This window comes from Pleurodeles waltl, chromosome 1_1 (genome assembly GCF_031143425.1).
Source record: "Pleurodeles waltl isolate 20211129_DDA chromosome 1_1, aPleWal1.hap1.20221129, whole genome shotgun sequence".
In the NCBI taxonomy this organism is placed as follows: Eukaryota; Metazoa; Chordata; class Amphibia; order Caudata; family Salamandridae; genus Pleurodeles; species Pleurodeles waltl.
Window position 1 is genome coordinate 168,556,099 of NC_090436.1, and position 17,260 is coordinate 168,573,358.

The 17,260-nt window shown below is 41.9% G+C and overlaps 1 protein-coding gene across 28 annotated transcripts in view; it reads right to left on the bottom strand.

The window, feature by feature from the left end:
- Positions 1-16,485, bottom strand: part of TCF4 (transcription factor 4) — a 630,514-nt gene extending 614,029 nt beyond the window's left edge. For 9 of the 28 annotated variants that reach the window (XM_069219911.1, XM_069219903.1, XM_069219840.1 and 6 more), the window contains exons 1-2: positions 14,354-14,442; positions 13,030-13,102 (exon numbers count right to left, since the gene is read on the bottom strand). In XM_069219911.1, coding sequence (XP_069076012.1) covers positions 13,030-13,102; positions 14,354-14,425 — 145 coding nt within the window. In that variant the 5' untranslated portion in view covers positions 14,426-14,442. Of the gene's footprint in view, positions 1-13,029; positions 13,103-13,355; positions 13,646-14,353; positions 14,443-15,188; positions 15,347-15,955 lie in introns of those variants that run through there. The other 19 variants (XM_069219829.1, XM_069219726.1, XM_069219808.1 and 16 more) reach the window with 9 other exon arrangements.
- Between the last annotated feature and the right edge of the window lie 775 nt (positions 16,486-17,260).

Here is a 17,260-nt window from a genome sequence, read left to right on the forward strand (position 1 = left end):
AAACAATCAAGCTTCCTAGCGATCAGAGTGGTAATTTTTGCCTCTAGAGTTGCGCAAAAGGATTTGAGTGTCTGGTCAATAAAATTAGAACAATCTTCAGGAGCATCCTTATTCTGAGGGCATTCAGGGAAGGAGACCAGGGAAATTGGGGGTTGGTCACTTTGGGCCGGGAAGGTAGGTAGTTTCTTTTTGGAGCCCAGGGCCTTTTTGTGTTTTTGGGTTTTTTCCCGGCTCTCCTCTTCTTCAGTGGAGGAGAATCGGCCTGAGAGCATGAGCTTTCAAGAGGAGAAGTGGCTAAACGGGGAGAAGAATTGATTCGGTCGGTAGTGGGGAGTATATCAACGCCCAACTGACTGGTATTCGGAGGCAAAAATCAGTGATAAAGGACCAGTTCTTGGAAAGGTGGAAATGTGAACGATAGGTTCCAAAGGGGGGTGTTGAACGGTACTTTGAACAGCCCCAATCCTTTCTTCTACATGTTCAAGTTCTGATTCGATGGCCCCCATCACGGAAGATAAATAGCTAGTAATGGAGGACTGAAGGGAGCTGGACCCGGCTTCCCCCTTCTGAACATTAGTCTTTCTTTTCCCCATATTTAATAACAAACTCACACAGTATCTAACACGGCTCCCAGATGGAATTACCACAGGTGGAGGGAGTAGACGTTAGGGGGGGGGGGCCCAGCCCGGCCTCTTCCGGTTGATGACGGGCGAAGGACGGGCCCGCCCTTGGCCCGGGCTTCGCCCGCGCGCGTCCCGCGACGGCGGGAGCGCGAATCAGATTTAAAGGGCTCCTGCCCTGTATGCCGCCTCCTCCTTCCTCCAAACGCGCTTCCCGCGACGGCAGGAGCGCGAATCAGATTTAAAGGGCTCATGCCCTGTATGACGCCTCCTCCTTCCTCCAAACGCGCTTCTGATCAGTGCTGGTGTGCTTTTGATCAGATACACCAGTGTGGTGTGCTTTTGATCAAATACACAAAAGCGTATCTTTTGTCATGTCAACGGAATAAAGCTCTTTTAATAATTATCCTATACCACAAAGGTTCTTTCAATATGTATCTCTGAAACTTTACAACTATCACAGATACTCAACAAATAACCTTTCAGTCAAACACTATTTCTTTTTCAGAATGAGATAGAATATATCCCCCTGGTCTGAGAAAGACTGTTCTTGATTCCCAATTTCTTAATAATTTTAATTTCTCAACTAGCTTGGCCTTTCAAAGCAAAATAATTAAGTTGGTCGTTTTGCATCTTCAACCTTTTGGGAACAGGACAATACATGTCACCATCCCCTTATCAACTGGAGTCCTGGGCCCAGCATAGCAGATAGACTGCCACTCTTTATGTGATGGACAATTTGCTTCAGGCAAGTGATGAGGGTACTTGTTTGCCTGTGTAATTCTATCATTCAGAAGCATGTGATAAAACTGATATTGGACATTGAATTGTGAATTCATGTTGCAAGCATGGGCTTGGAGACTGGTTTACATCCTTCCCATATTAATGTACTTAGTTTCCGAGTAAAGAGCAGTTAAGCCCCCGTTTCATGTTTGTGCAACCCTGAAATATATTAAGTGTTTAACATGTATTTGGAGGCACTGGTAGAGATGGTGGTTTGCTGCGGGTTATCCATCCATCAGTATGCCACTGGAACATAGCTTTATCTAAGGGTGTAATAAGAGGCTGGTGTTCATCACCTCAGGGGTTTTTAAGGGCAAGTTTTGACAATTTGGGGCTGTAAGAAATAATGATCTTTTCACCCATGCCTAGGAGCCAGGCATGGGGCTGCCCGTTACTGCACATAAATCGAAAAAGTTGTACTGCTTTAAGGAACTAGCAATTCTAGACATGGAAATGCCTAGCCACCCTACAGAACGCAGCACACTCTAGACATCTTTTATCATCAATTAAATGCAATATTTTGCAGCTCTTTTCCTAAAGAATTGTTTTGTAAACTATAGCCTACAAGTGAGGTAAACACATGCGTTTGCTAAAACAGTTGTGAATATAAGGCATGAAATATCTAAATGGTTTATTCCAGTCAACCAAGTAAGTTGCTAGAAAACAACAATGAGTGGAGAAACACAAATATGTTTTTAAGTGTTATAAATTGCTGTGTCTCCTAAAAAGGATGCTTATAATAAAGGCAATTATGCTTGGAACCGATTTTGATTTGTCTTTTGAGAAAATAACATCTTCCTAGCATAACCTAAAGATCTCATTATTGCTCACCTCAGTTTTATGAATGGTAAATTAAGGAGCAATTCTAGCATTAGAATACTATAATAAATGAGCACCTAGGTTTTAGGTTGTATGAACAGACTTTGAAAAGAGAACGTCATGAATACCCTTTTAAAGGCTAAACCAATCTTAGATTTGGGTAGCTTTATTACTGTAACGGGCATCCTTGACATCTTCTCATCCCAAGTATACAATATTATTTTTGCCTGTGATTTAATTAACAATTCTGGAGCTTACCTTAGTGTTTACAAACTATAATATTACATTGAAATTGTGTTTTTTAATTCTTCCTCATCAAATAATTATCAGACACTTTGATTTGTTTACCTACCTTTACAGTGTCAACTAGCTTTGTAGGCAGCGGCTGCCGCAGCAAATTTCAAGGGGCGTAGTGGGGCGGAGGGGAGGAAACAGAGGCGGGAAAATAAAATATATATATTTTTTTTTAAACCATACCTTACCACCGCCTCAGTCTCTTGCCTTCTCACACTCTTCTTCCCTCCATGTGGTGTCCCAGCATTCGCTGGGACCTGGCACTGCTTAAATGCCAAACATGGGAGGAAAGCAGTGCCAGGATTGGTCAGAGTGGCAGTCACTGCAGCTCAGACACAAGCCTAGAGTCTGTGCAGTTTCTCCAATCCGCTGTGTACATAGCAGGCTGGAGAAACCCAAGTGCACATGTGTGTTTGGCCGGCCTCAGACGGCTGCCCAAACACACTTGCGCACTCTCCCGATAGTAGAACTATCATTTCATTTTTCATCTCCCGGCTCTTGGCCAGGAAGGTGACGCTCCTTCACCATAGTGAAGGAGCCGCCACTGAGTACAGGATGGCCTGATGGAATGGGTTATCTATGTCAATCATGAAGAGAATGGGGAATAGGGTTCCAAGGAAATGTCTCCAAGATTTGAGGAGTATGTGGGAACTTCTGGGGTTCAGAATGACAAATGAAGGAACAGCTATGTTGTTATTAAGAAATAGTACATCTGTTAGGGCCATTGGGGACATTACATTGTAAAGTTTATGCTACCTGCAGTGTATAACGTAACTTGAAAGATTCTTATCTTTATCTGAATTGGTCTCACTTTGCTCTTCTCGCTTTGGCCAACAATTTTAGGGCTCATTTAGAACCACGGCAAGTAACTTTCCACATTGTGTGGTTCAACAACAGTCTCTTCAACCAATTGTTTGATACCCAAAAGGCTCCTCTCACTGAGATTTGGCACATCGAATTCACAAAGAAGGGGAAGACTTTAAGACTTAATTTTAGATAATCTCCCAATAGAAGATCCGGTTAATTAGCTTAGAAAAAACGGTGGTTATGGTCAAACTTCAAACAATTTAATCTGAGAAGTCTGTTCAACATTAGCCAGAGTCATTATTTGAACAAGACTGTAGTATTGCTCTCTATTTCGTGGTACTCTACAGGTCTTCAGAAGTAGCACCAGTTATTAAATAAAAAAGTTAATAGATACTTCACTGTAAGTCATCCTAATGTAATTGACACAATCATCGGTAACATCATTATTAAACAAAACATCCTTGGATCCATCGAACCCAGGGAATTATAGACCGGTGTTTCCACACAACTGTGGATTGCAACTCACTGGTGGGTCGCAAGCCGATTTTTGGTGGGTCACAATGAATAAAGATGCCTTTAAATTCCTTATTTACCTTCTCACATTTGCTGCACTTAAAAAACAGATCAAATGTCAGGTTATGTCTTCTGAGAAATTGCTGCCTATTTTTTAACATTGGGATTGGAGTTTACAAACTCCTCTCACTTTCCAGTCAGAGGAAGAAAACTAAAGTGAATTATTTGACAATTTTGCTGGGGTGCAGGGAGTGTGAATGGAAAGGCTGTAGGGTGTCATTTTTGCGACACACAACAAAATGTAAATAAGCTGTATATATTCAGCAGGTAGGAAAGCAAAAATTTAGCACCTTTTTGTAATTCTGAAGTGTGATAGAAACAAAGGTTTTAATAGTATCAAAACAGAACTTGGCGATGTAGAAATTATAACTACTCCCTAAAACCCACTTTCCACACTTTACCATTGTTTTGCAGTACAGTTTTATCAGTAAAACTGTATTTGTGTGCCAATTTAGTGGCCAATTCAATGGACAATGTACTGTCTGTAAATCACAGTACAGTACCATGCAATGCTTTAGTTACATTAAAATTTTGGGGAAAAAAAAAGCCCATCTCATGTCCAGTTAAGCTATGTGGGTAGTGAAAATTTGTTGTAAAACGTTTGGGAAGAACTGTTATTAACCATTCACCAGTACCCTGTTTTTTGTGAAAGTGCTGAAAAAAATCAACTATTTTAGCATTTGGGACAGTTTTGGCTTATGGTGAACCTCCAACCATGCTTTACACCAGGTAGAAGCACTCAAACTGCCCTCCTGGATGCCAGGGAATGGATACTCACTTTGGCAGAGGGGAGTGCCTGAGGCACTCTCAGAGCAACTAGAATTATCTGCAGCCACATCAGCACAACTTGGCCTCAACATCCACAGGGGAAAAACAAGACCCTAAAGGCTAGCACAACTGCAGTCACTCTTTAAGGCAATGCACTGGAAGAGGTTGAGGCCTTTGCCTACTTGGGTAATGTTATAGAAAAGCAGGGTGGCACAGAAGGCAGTGTCAAGGCAAGAACTAGCAAAGCAAGGGCTGCCTTAATTCAACTAAAGAAGATCTGAAGCTCCAAGGACCTAACGCTGCAAACCAAAATCAGCCTTTTTAAAAACCAACGTAAAACTGATCCTTCTGTATGAGGCAGAAACTTTGAGGACAACAGTGACCAACCCAAACAAAATCCAGACCATTAACAACACCTGTCTGGCCAAAGGATTAGAAGGATTTTACTCAAACACCATCAGCAACAACGACCTATGGCAGCAGACTTTCAAATGAAGAAATCATGAAGAGGTGTTAGGGCTGGAAGGTCACAACCTCCACAGGTCCACATCAAACACCACCAGACAAGCCCTGACCTGGAGCTCTCAATGAAAAGAAGAAGGCCAAGAAACACCTGGCAGAGACGCCTTGACGCTGACTGCAAGGAGATGGGTTACAGCTGGAGATAGACTGAGAGAAAAGCCCAGGACAGATTTGGCTGGAGAGTCCTGGTCGATGGCCTATACCCTAGGGAGGATAGTAGGCATAAGTAAGGACTATCTGCCACCTCCTTTGATACCATTGAACATGGGATCCTTCTTTATCATCTCCAGCTGATGGCTCAGATCTCTTACTTATAACAGATATTTCCACATTACAAGTAATGGAGCGTATGCCCCTATGTTTTTCGTTTCTTGTGGTGTCCAACAAAGTTCTCCTTTGTCCCTCATGCTCTTTAGCAGATCTATGAAACCCCTACATGACTGGTCATTCGCAAGGAAAATAAGTTTCCATACAATAGCCAAACAATACACAGCTTGTGTTCCTTTGACAAAAAAACATGAAGCGGATGTTAAGCATCTAACTGAATTAACAGATTAACTGGATGAAGGCATGCTGGCAGACTCTTAATTCAAAGAAAAACAAACTTTTACCATTATGTTCAAGGGATACAGTGAAGAAATGGTTTGATTTCCACAAATGTATGCCCTTTTGTTATGTGCTTATTGAGTTCTCAAAGAAAGTGACATATTTAGGTGTTTATTTAAACAAATCATCTCTCCATGGAAAATTAGTTTAAATATATTGTAAACACCTGTGGTTACCATATCCATGTACTTAACAAACGTCAACCACTTTTATCTGAAAGTAAATGTTTAAAATTGTCCCAAGCCTTTATCAGAGCAAGACTGATTACTATAGATATGGATTTCTTGGAGCTCCCCAAAAGATCTTCAGAAGACCTTAAAAATTTCAAATTGCATTGCAAGAATAGTAATAGGTGTTAGACAATGGAAGCATAACAGCACTACTGTGTGCAGACTACATAGCTCCCAATTATAATCTGAATGAAGAATAGAGTCCTGGTAGCACTTCACAATGCAATACATCATGCATATACCAACACTCAAGTTCCGGGCAGACATCCTATGCCCCCAGAAGATGTTGGAGGTCATAAAATTAGGCATTATCAATTCCTGATACCTTCAGTTAATCGACACCGCGGTTTGGGGACCCCAGGAGAATAGTAGCATGATCTTCCTCTGGAGCTAAGAGTTGCAGGTACTGAGAAATTTAGGGAAAGCTTTACAACTATCTTCTAGTTGGTTTTGACAATGCCGTTTCATACTAGTGCATGGATACCTTCAGGTTTAGACACCCTACAAAATGGATTGATTATCATTGCTTTTGTCCAATAGCAACAGCTTAACATTCAGAAAATACAAGTGCACCTCTCTGCTACCAAATTATTAAGATCTTTTAACACTACTGCTCACAGTAGGTTCAAATCCTTACACACGTGTATATTGAAAGTAACATACACTTTGGTTCAGCAAATATGCAGTTTAATCTGGCCAGATATCATAATCTAATCTTGAATACTCACTTCATTCTCGCTTATACCCACAATCTTGAAAAAGACTTAAAACCATAGTGCAGAACGATCCATCATCATCACCTCTGCCAAGTACCAACAAGGGTGCATTCATAAAAAGTGCTCCTGATATTCCACGCTACCCAATCCCTCATAAGCGTGGCAGTTCTTAGTGAGCTGGATTACTGTACCAGTGCATCCTTTTGCCCTCCATTATTTTCATACCTCCAGAAACTTCTCAAATCTACTACCCAGATAACTTCCTCACTCTCTCACACTTTACAGCTACCCCTCAATATTGTGCAGGTTGAACTTTCTTCTAAATACCAGGATCTGAACATATTTTCTTGTACTTTCAAAGGAACACAGAACACCTCGATGAAGTCTTTGCCAAAGAAAAGAGAATTAGTCCTTCTTGCTCTCAGCCACCATGAGTGAAAAAAAATAACGGACTGGTGGCTACAGCGCTCTCAATTTAACACAACACAGAGGAAATCCACTAAAGTGAAGAACCACTTCACTTTTTAAAAACATCTGGTGTACTGATCTGATGCATCAAGCGGCAATCCCTATACATTACCTTCCCTTTAATGCAATATGGGCAATAGGCATTATGAGCACTCACTCCACAGTATATAACAACTGCCATAGAGGGATAGTTCTACTCCAAAAGAAATAACCACTACCAATAACCTTATGTTTGTTGTGCTTATCATTGCCATTTCCTATTCTAAGAACTTCAGAAAAAGAATCAAAGTATGACCTGTGGTTTATAGGAACTGATCGTACTTCGACATTACTAGACCTAATCTCACTGCACAACACCACTGTGTGCCAATGTGTTTATACATACGTAAATCACTGCCCAATTATTGGCACACGAAAGGTTTTATCTGGACCTGAGAGAAGTAAGGCAATGTGTTGTGGAGGGAGTGGGAGGGAAATTTAATGAAGATGGTTTTCGACCCCTAGTTAGTGGCACAACTATTGTAAACCAAACCTCACAGAACAGCAACTACTCATGATGGGGCACATTCTATTGAACTGCAGGAGGTAGGGCTGGGGTACAGATGTTAGCTGATAGAAGAGGGTTCGAAGAGAAGGTTGTCAGTTTCAAAGAGTTTGTGAGCTACTACCAGCATGTGTGTAAGTACCACCAATTAGAATGGTGTTTGTACATGTTAGTTGTGTGTGGTGTATAATGTGACTTGCGTTTATAAACCTACAAAGCTGACTTTCTCAATTCATTTGAAAGCAAACATCTACATCATTGGGGATACACTGACACCTAGGTTTAAGTGTGTTACACAGAAATTTGGTGATTTGGAAGGAAAGATACCAAATTAAGTTGGAGGTAAATTAAAGCGATATGATAGAAAAGAACATTTAAACACCAGATCTACCAAGACTGCAAATATTGTTTTTTACAGAATTAACAAAGAAATGTAAAATTCAGAGAGCGTGAGATGAGTAAAATGCATACCCTACCAAGTATAGAAAAAATCAAATAATATTAATTTACATCAATCTTATACATAAATCCACCTGAATTTAAGTACATAGTGGTACTGTTCCTGCATAGTAATTTTAATTGTCTACCAACCTGCAAAGAGGATACTGTGTGAATAATGTGCATTCTACGAAAAATTGTATTTCAGACATCAAATTACATTCCCTGTAAAAAAAGTGTGCCCCGAAATTTTAAACAATACACATGATTCGCGTTTCTAAAATTTACAAAAATTAGGTTTATCTTAATAGTTGTAGGCGGAAGGATGAGGGATACGAAAATGTAAAACAAACTTGAGAAAAAAAAAAACACCTGCTACAATCATTTTAACACGTTCACCTCCTCCTCTTGTTAAATGTTCCAAAATGAAGATTTGCGTGGATAAATGGGATACTGCATGGCATGCAATATTATTTTCTACAACTATTTCTTGGAGCTTACAACCCTCTCATGGCATTTTCTAACACCATGATAAATAAATGCGATTCTCCGGAAAATAAAGGGACAGGACCCACTTCTGTTGCCACTGAAATAAGCTACTCCTTGGATTTCACCACATCAGCAACATAGCTTTAATTACATGTCCAGAAAATGTAACTAAGGCAGCGACAATGTGTGATTTCAAGATTTTCAATAATCAAAACAGAAAATATAACACATTAGTAAAGATTTTTTATTGGTGGAATCAATTACAAACTGTATATAAGGAATTGAAAAACAATCCAGATATTGAACATGATGTTATCTTTTTACAAATGCCAGCGCAAAACATAGAGTTACAGGTACATACACGACTAATCATAAGAGAATGCATTGCTTCACAGACATAATTATTCAGGGATGTCTTCATTTTAGACAGGGAGACGGCTGCAAATATGACTGCAATGCATGGAGCCAGTCTGAAGACTACAAATAAGGAATTATGCAGTCACTATGAGGTCTAATGATCCCCAAGGCAAAGAGCACGTGCGTGCGCTTTAACAATCTCCGTTTCTGCACAGACTACCTTTCACTTGCCGCAAAGGATCGATATTCCAGTAGCAAGGGTGCCTGGTCTTAGATATGACAGACGAAATAGGCCAATGGGCCGCTCTGCACATTTCTTGTAGTACCAAGAAGCTCGGTCATATTCAGCACGTTTACGGTGGCTTGAGGCCTGAGAAGCATGAAGGCAGCAAGAGCGTCAAGCAAAAACACCTGAACAATAAGCGATAATGCCAATAAGCATTTAATGGCCAAATAATCACCTGCCCTCAATAAAAGTATAAATTCAGATACACTCAAGTGTCAACCGAAACAAAGGGTAAACCCTAAGCCAATCTGGGGTAGGCTAATATCACCATTAAATGGGCTACCTTAAAAAAAATACGACATTCTTCGTTTAACTGAACAGTAACTGTGGTAAACACATCCGTACTCCGACTGACAGAAAGAATACAAATAATATCTAAGTAAGACCGGGCCTTCATTTTAAGGTCTTTAGAGCTGAAACTGAAGCATGCGAGTCGGTTAGCAGCGTCCCTGCAAAAGGACACCTCGCAGGGTCTCAGAATTACAATCAAACACGCCTACCTACCTTTCCCAATGATCCCAACCTTAGAACATGAAATCAACCTCGGTCGGATAGAAAGTTTGGGAGGAAAAAAAAACAGCTATGAGGCTGAGCAGCCACATTCGTGAAATGTTTTTTCCACATTCACCCGAAACCTCTTCGATTTGCCCCCACCCCCTCTGCAAAGGTCGAGGCTGTGCTGCACCCCCCGGCTGGATTGTTTTAGTTCTCTCTGTTGAACACCTGCAAACATCAAACAAAACCTGCGGGCCCTCACTGGCCTCACAAAAGCTTTTCATGTGCTCCATGGGAATGGCAGGCCCGAGGATCCGGTTACATTCCTTAAACCCTTGCACCGGGGACGCTTATGGAGGTGGCGGAAGAAGCTTCGCAAAAGTAAGCACGGTTTAAAACCAAAGCCATTTCACACGTTGCTAAATTATAGTTCATCTTGTTCTCTTGTGTTTAAAACAAGACCATCTCTGAAAACGGACATAAACAAAGGACCGGGATGGAAAGCAGTTACAAGTCAATGCGCAGGGATGGCATCTGTGCCAATGCAACGCGTTAAGTATAAATTCTGCAGCACAGAGTTTGATACATCACGATACCATATCACTCTTCCGCCGCGTCTGCCCAAAGACCGTCATTAGCCTCCCTCTTGCTAAAATATAGATGGTGCGAAAATATATCCATCAATCTACATAATTTGTTCAACATATATGCTATACACAATACCTAGCTAATGTTTAAGGCCAAAAATCTACACATATAACAAAATACGCTTTACAATCCACTATACGAACGACAGCAATTAAAATTTCAGTTTTCTGCACCATCGCCAACTGATGTAGAAAAGCTCTAAACAAATGGTAAAATATGAAACAATATAATAATTGTGTTTTTCTTTTCATCAATTGTGCTTTTAGCCTATGTTCAAGTAATCATCTCAAAATATCAATCAGGCCCATGCAATTTTATTTCTAAAATAACACGCTCCTATACTTGTATGTGTAAAGTGCCAAGCCTATACCAATAGCAGACTGAATTAGACAAATGCTAGTTACATTACATGCATTTCATAGATGACTCCATAGGAAAATACAGTGTCTCTAAATTAGCAAGGGCACACTACGATAAATAAACTACACAAACCCCAAACACCAAATAAATGTATTGCCCTATACATTAGGAGGCATGTAAGAACATTTCAAATACATGGTTAAGTGCTACACATACTGGGTACAAAATAGAAATTGTGCTTTAATTTTGCTTCTCTATACCACTTTAACCATAATTCACAAAATGTTATGAACATTCAGAAAATAAAGCATTGTTCATGTGGAAAAAAACTAAATACGAATAAATCACACCATCTATCCTTTTTAACTACTGTGGCTATGCCAAATAAATTAATGCACCTTAACGTTGGCATTTGTCAAAATTAATGGAGTATAGCTTTTATGTTGGAAGGTCTTTATTTCTAGTAGTCTAATTGTTTTCCCCTTCAATGTTCAAACTGTCCACAAATTTGGCTAATGCAGATTATTCATGAGATCAGTTGGATGCAACCATTGAAGATTTATATTTTTCCTCACATGAACAATGATTTTACAGAATACATTTTCATAGATGTGACTGTAATAACAAAACATTTCAATCAGATTGGCCCCCAAACAATATGCCTTAAAATCAGTGTTAAGGAAAAGTGCTAATAATTCCCCAACAACAGACAAAATAAAGTGATCTGGTATGCTGGCTGTCAGAAGGCAATGAACTACCTGCTTGGTTTCAATAGTATTTTTAAATAATCTTTATAAAGTAATAATTTAGACGCAACATTGAGTGAATAAACTATAATGACAAATATAGTACCAACAAACTCTCAAAGCCTTCAGAGTTAGAAAAAAAAAAGTAAACCTATCATTCAAGCTTTTAGAGTCACGGGCCCAAGACAAGCGATTAAAGTAAAAATAGAGCTTTGAAAAAACACCAACTAATGTAGGGTATAAATCATGACGTATACAGCCACAAATGAAGAGCAGTAACACACCATTGATAATCTCAAAACACTCTCTATTGACAGAAATAGTAGATTTGGATTCACAGCAATGTATTTAGTGAATCCCAAAAGAACATAAGATTATTTTATTGCATAGTTATGTGTTATAATTAGCAAAAAATAACTGGATAAAATACCTGAAAGTATTACCACTTATTCAGATAATATTAAGAATAAGGCAGCCACACATCTCCAGATTTGTTTAAAACAATTCTACGTGTTTACTCAAAACTATGACTGGAGTATATGTACATGTACCAGTGCATCTAAAGCACTGCAGCTGGTAAAAGTAAATGTATGTATGCCAAGGGCAGAGAATGGCATCCATCAACACTGTGACGCATAAGGGAACACGAAGAGTGGCCTGTGAACCATATCTTTCCCAACGGGGATCTTGTTCTGCTGAAGAACCACCTGACAGTACCACCTTGTTTTGTTAACCGTGGCCCTGAGACACTCATACCTTGATGCAATTCAGCAGGACGTACTGGAATACATAACTGGTGGTCTGTCATTTTTGCCAGTGCATGTATTTTCTCTGAGATCTGGGCTGTGACTTCAGACCAAGTATATTGAAAAAATAGTAATAATATTTCGAAAATTACAACATAGCATGCCTTTTTGAGTAATGCGCATGACCCTTCACCACACACAACAATAAAAAAGCCACAGTACAAATTGTCCATCTGCAAAAACCTAACTAGCACTATAACACAGTAGAAAACAGTATTAGACATAGATATGTACATTTAAAAATGTTAGTACACATAGAAATAATGTAAATATTAGTGTTAAATAAATAATCCGGCGTTAATTGCGAATGCCCTTAAACATATTGTAAAGGAAGGTAAATTTAAATAAAAGTGTGTCATCAAACACTGCAAGGTGCCTGGTCAACTCCACCGGTTTACCTCGGAATAACGAATGTCCTCACCAATAAGGCTGATTACATACCAAAACATCTACCTCTCACCCTGGTGGACAGGTTAATGGATTGCCAATCCTTCTTAGAACAAATACTATGTACATACATACATAAGAAAACACACAATGTACGCGATTAAACATGAAAGAAGGGCAATAATTCAGCTCTCTGCCTGGCGTTGCAGGTGAGCACGCGCGCGGCACGTTACTCTTCACAGATAACAAAGGAGGTAGTGTACATACTTGAGCCAGAAAAATGTCCACTTGCCAGGGAGGTCGGTCCATTTTTCCCACTACTCACAGGAGGCGAAAACATCTAAAAAAAAGGAAACAGATGCTTATTAAAACAGACGAAGGCAAAGTCCTCTCAAACAAGCAGTGAAGTAAGTTACATTAAATTCAAAAGAAGTCACGTTTTGGTGTTTTACATCAAGGGAGCGGAACAGCTATTTTTATTTGCTATTCGACTGCCGTTGTCCAAACCATGTTTTGGAAGGAGAAGTGGATTAGAGCAATCATACAAGACCATTTACAAAAAAGTGAGGGCAACAAGTAACTTAAAATAAAACCTTTGCTAATAAAGCAGCAGTAGTTGAGGTAATCTCCTTCCCATCAACGAGGCGTGTGGCAAGTGCAGGCAGCACCATCCAGACGCACCACCCAAGCGCGCCGCCTAACGTCAGGGCAATTTGGCGCAACACGCTATCCGCTCCTTTTTTTTTTTTGAATTATCAATGTTTATATCCACTTTTCCGGTCCGTTTCAGTGTCCCCCGCTCGACGTGAACCCGCACCACCGTGTCCCCCTGTCAGAGGCAGCGCAGAAACTAGCCGCATGGAAGGGGGGAAAAAAGTAACACGGAGCGAGGGAAGGGAGGGGGCTGCAAAGTTGCCTCTGGCTACATTTCCTGTCCAAACTTCCGAACGCCATTCCTCAGAAGGAAATACTTCAGCATTACGAAATGAAACGCCGTGGGGTTGGTGCATGCGCCCCACCCTCCCCCACCTCCTAAAAAATAAACAAACACCGCTAGACTGCCCGGGGACTAGACAAGTGCAGGACAGGGCTGAATAGGTACAGAGAAACAAAGAGACAGACAGAGTGCACTGACACGGACCTGGGGAGTAAGGGGTGCGTGCGGGTGGTTGTGGTGGTGGGAAAAGGGACGTGTTACTTGGTAATTAACGCCGGGCCGGCTCAGACTGCAGCCAAGTACCGCACTTTGGGTCTCCTCTATTGTCCTATATGCAGATACATGCAAATGAGGAAAGCACCAAAGTGGGAAAATGTCCAAGTCTCTTTGAGAAAGAGCTGGGAACAAAAAATGCACAATTACTGGAATGGGCTGGGGGATTAGCTCGGATCAGACTACATTTTGCCTTACAGATAAAAAGCAAACATTATAAAAGTCAGGACCAAAAAGCAGGCTGGCATATTTAAAATGGGTATACACCCGATTTAAATCACCCACGTAGGCAGGTAACAGAGTTTCCCTTTTTCAATTTAACAGATCAGCTAGAAGATATGTTTGCAAGCTGTTTGTTAATTTCTACCGTAGTTTCCTTACCGCGCTGAAATCCAGCAAATCACTGAGTTCTTTGTCCGTCCCTAAGGCAGCCATTCGCTGTTGGTGATGCATTTTAGCAAAATCACAACAAAACCTGGAAACATGGAAATAACCGCAATCAGAAAATCCAGTCCCGAGCGTGAGTTAAACACAATCGGTTTCTTTTTTTTTTTTTTATGTGGAACGCGGGGTGGGGGTTAATGGGAGGTGAAAAAAGGTGGGCAAAGAAAAAAAGCAACACGAGTACTTCAGAGAGAGGCGACCAAAACATCCATGCAACTCGGCGTCCCTTTAAAACCACTGTCAGCGCATCCTTTAAGCAACAGGAGGGTCACGCACGAGAGAAAAAAGAAAACAAATTGGCACCTGCGATCAGAGATCAACACACAACTTTTTTATTGGTTTGCTAGTCTGAGATGAATAAATAAAAATACGTGGTAGTGGTTTGTGGAGGATGGTAACAGAAAATGAGGGTGGTGCTATAAAGGAAAGATCTGGGGAAACGGAAGGTGCTGGTAAGAGACATCTGGTTTACAAAAATACAGATATGGGAAAGGGCGACACCTGGGAGTTGCAGTAAGAGTCATGGGTAAGAGGTTACATTGGGGAAATCGGGCTTTGAAACAAGCCAGATCACCTGGTGAACGGAGGGGTGGGGTTACAACAGCCAGGCCTGCTACAAATTTCCACTGAAGGAGGGGTGGGGTGAATCTCTACTTGAGCAAAGACCGGCTACCCCCTGGACTCCCCAACTATGGAGAAATGCCTCCTCCGACACAACCAGGCGATCGGAGCAGAAAGAAGAGAACCGGACGGGAGGGTGCGAAATACCAACCCTGCTCTTCCAAAACAAACGTGGATCCCGAGCAGTCTCTTGCCACATGCCCCTCTGCAATCATCCAGCGTGGATCGAGAGCCCGCTGCAGCCCGCTAGCAAACTCGGAGCACAATCTGACAGCGGGCACCGCACGAGTTCAGCCACTTTCTGCAAGGAGGATGAGTGCTAAACCCTCGGCTGCATCTCCGGATTCAGGCGGCACACGCACAGGCCCGCCGCAGAAAGACAGCTCGACACCCAGGTGCAGCCGTTCCGGCGCTCCTCCAGACACAACTGCAGAAATCCCGGGTCACCAGAAGACACCGCTCAACGGGGCGCACTGCGATCCAGCGCGGGTCATCCTAGCCGTCTTCGCAGCGCATCCCCACCCTGCAGGAGCGCGACTCAGCAGCAGCTGCACAGACCTATCCGGGGCAAGACGTGCGTCCTCCTACGAAGTTGTGTATGTCGACTACCCAATCGATGCATTGGAAAGTTGCAATTAGCACGTTATGTTCTAGTGAGTGTTTCTGCAAACTTTGCAGATCAGTCACCCGGTTCTCCCCACACGCGTGTGTGCCCACCACCTCCAGGTCTATCTGATCTTTCAAGTCCTTATGACCCTCCAAACACAAGCACAAATTACGTCAATAATTATACGTCAGGTTAGTACAGTTTTAACTTTAGGCGATGCTGTTAAACCACGTTAAGGAATAATATGGGCTCAACCAGACTTTTTTTTAGGGATGCAAATAATCTGTTTGCGCCATCAGACGTGACTTTACCTTAATGGTCAAAATTGTATTCAATACTCCAAGGTGAGAGTCAGATCTTCTGCTTGTGCGTGGTTCACATGCATGCGCCCTGGGGCACTGTGCGGCACGTGCAGTGAAAGGCTCTTCCTCCAGGGAAGGGATGATCCACGTCTACAGGTTCAGCTTTAGATCTGCTCTGATTTTTTTTCCCACGGGTCGTTTGAACAGCTTCCTCCCCAGAAATTAAAACTCAGGGAGTTGTGAAATCATCCAACCAAAAGTGTGTGCAACGCACACCTTCCCTGGGGGCAGCCGTACACCGTTGTTCACCTCTTTACTGTTCAGGAGGGAACTTATTCCAAGTTTACAGATTTCTCATCACCGGCTCCGGGGGAGGCGCTGATGAGTGCATGTTTCCCGGCCAGACACATTGTAATCCATTCACATCCGGGAACGCGGGCTCAGTAAGTGAGGAAAGTCCTCCACTTGGCGGCGGTTGCTGTGATGGCAAAGGGGTGGAGGGGCGGGGCGAGTCTGTGACGACTGGGTCATAGAGCGGTAAAAAGCAAGCGCAGAGCGTCGCAGGTAACATGGCGTCAATGACTGGAACGTCAGACTCGGGGACTTTTACCTTCCGTGTCACGTGGGATACGCGCGGACCGGAGCGGTTTGGTTCTCCGACGGGGAGCGCGGACTGCTGGCGTGGAAGCTATCGTTTACAGCCAAGCAGGGGAATTCCGTCACCACGTGTCAGGCACATGGATTGTGATTGTTTTGGTGGCAAGAGTACTGTCAGGAGCGATAAAGTACCTGCGCGTCTTTAACTTGAAAGCGTACATGCAAAAATGAGAGGAGTATTTTGAAAACATAAACCAATATATTTATTTTCCCCGTTCACTTGCATCGAAGGGGAGGCAATTTTAGAATAAACCCAGTTTTAGCTAAACAAATCTGGTGTCTTCAGCCTGAAATTGGTATGTTGGACATACACGTAAAAATAAGTATTACCATCGCTTATGTGCAAAGGTGCAATACTTTGAGTTGGAACTTACTCAGGCCGGGTGGGCATCCAAAAAACAACTACTGCTTCCTAGTGTGGAATGGACGCTTTATTTAAGACAGGTGCATCCAAAGAACTACTCACTATTTACTTCCTAGTGTGGAAAAGACCGCTTTAATGAGACAGGTGCATCCAAAGAATGACTGACTACTTCCTAGTGTGGAAAAAGCCGCATTAATGAGACTGGTGCATAAGCTCAAACACCAGAAAACCTTGGCTCTACGCCTTTAACAGTAAAACAATCTGGCCTCACTATACATCTTAATAACTAAACC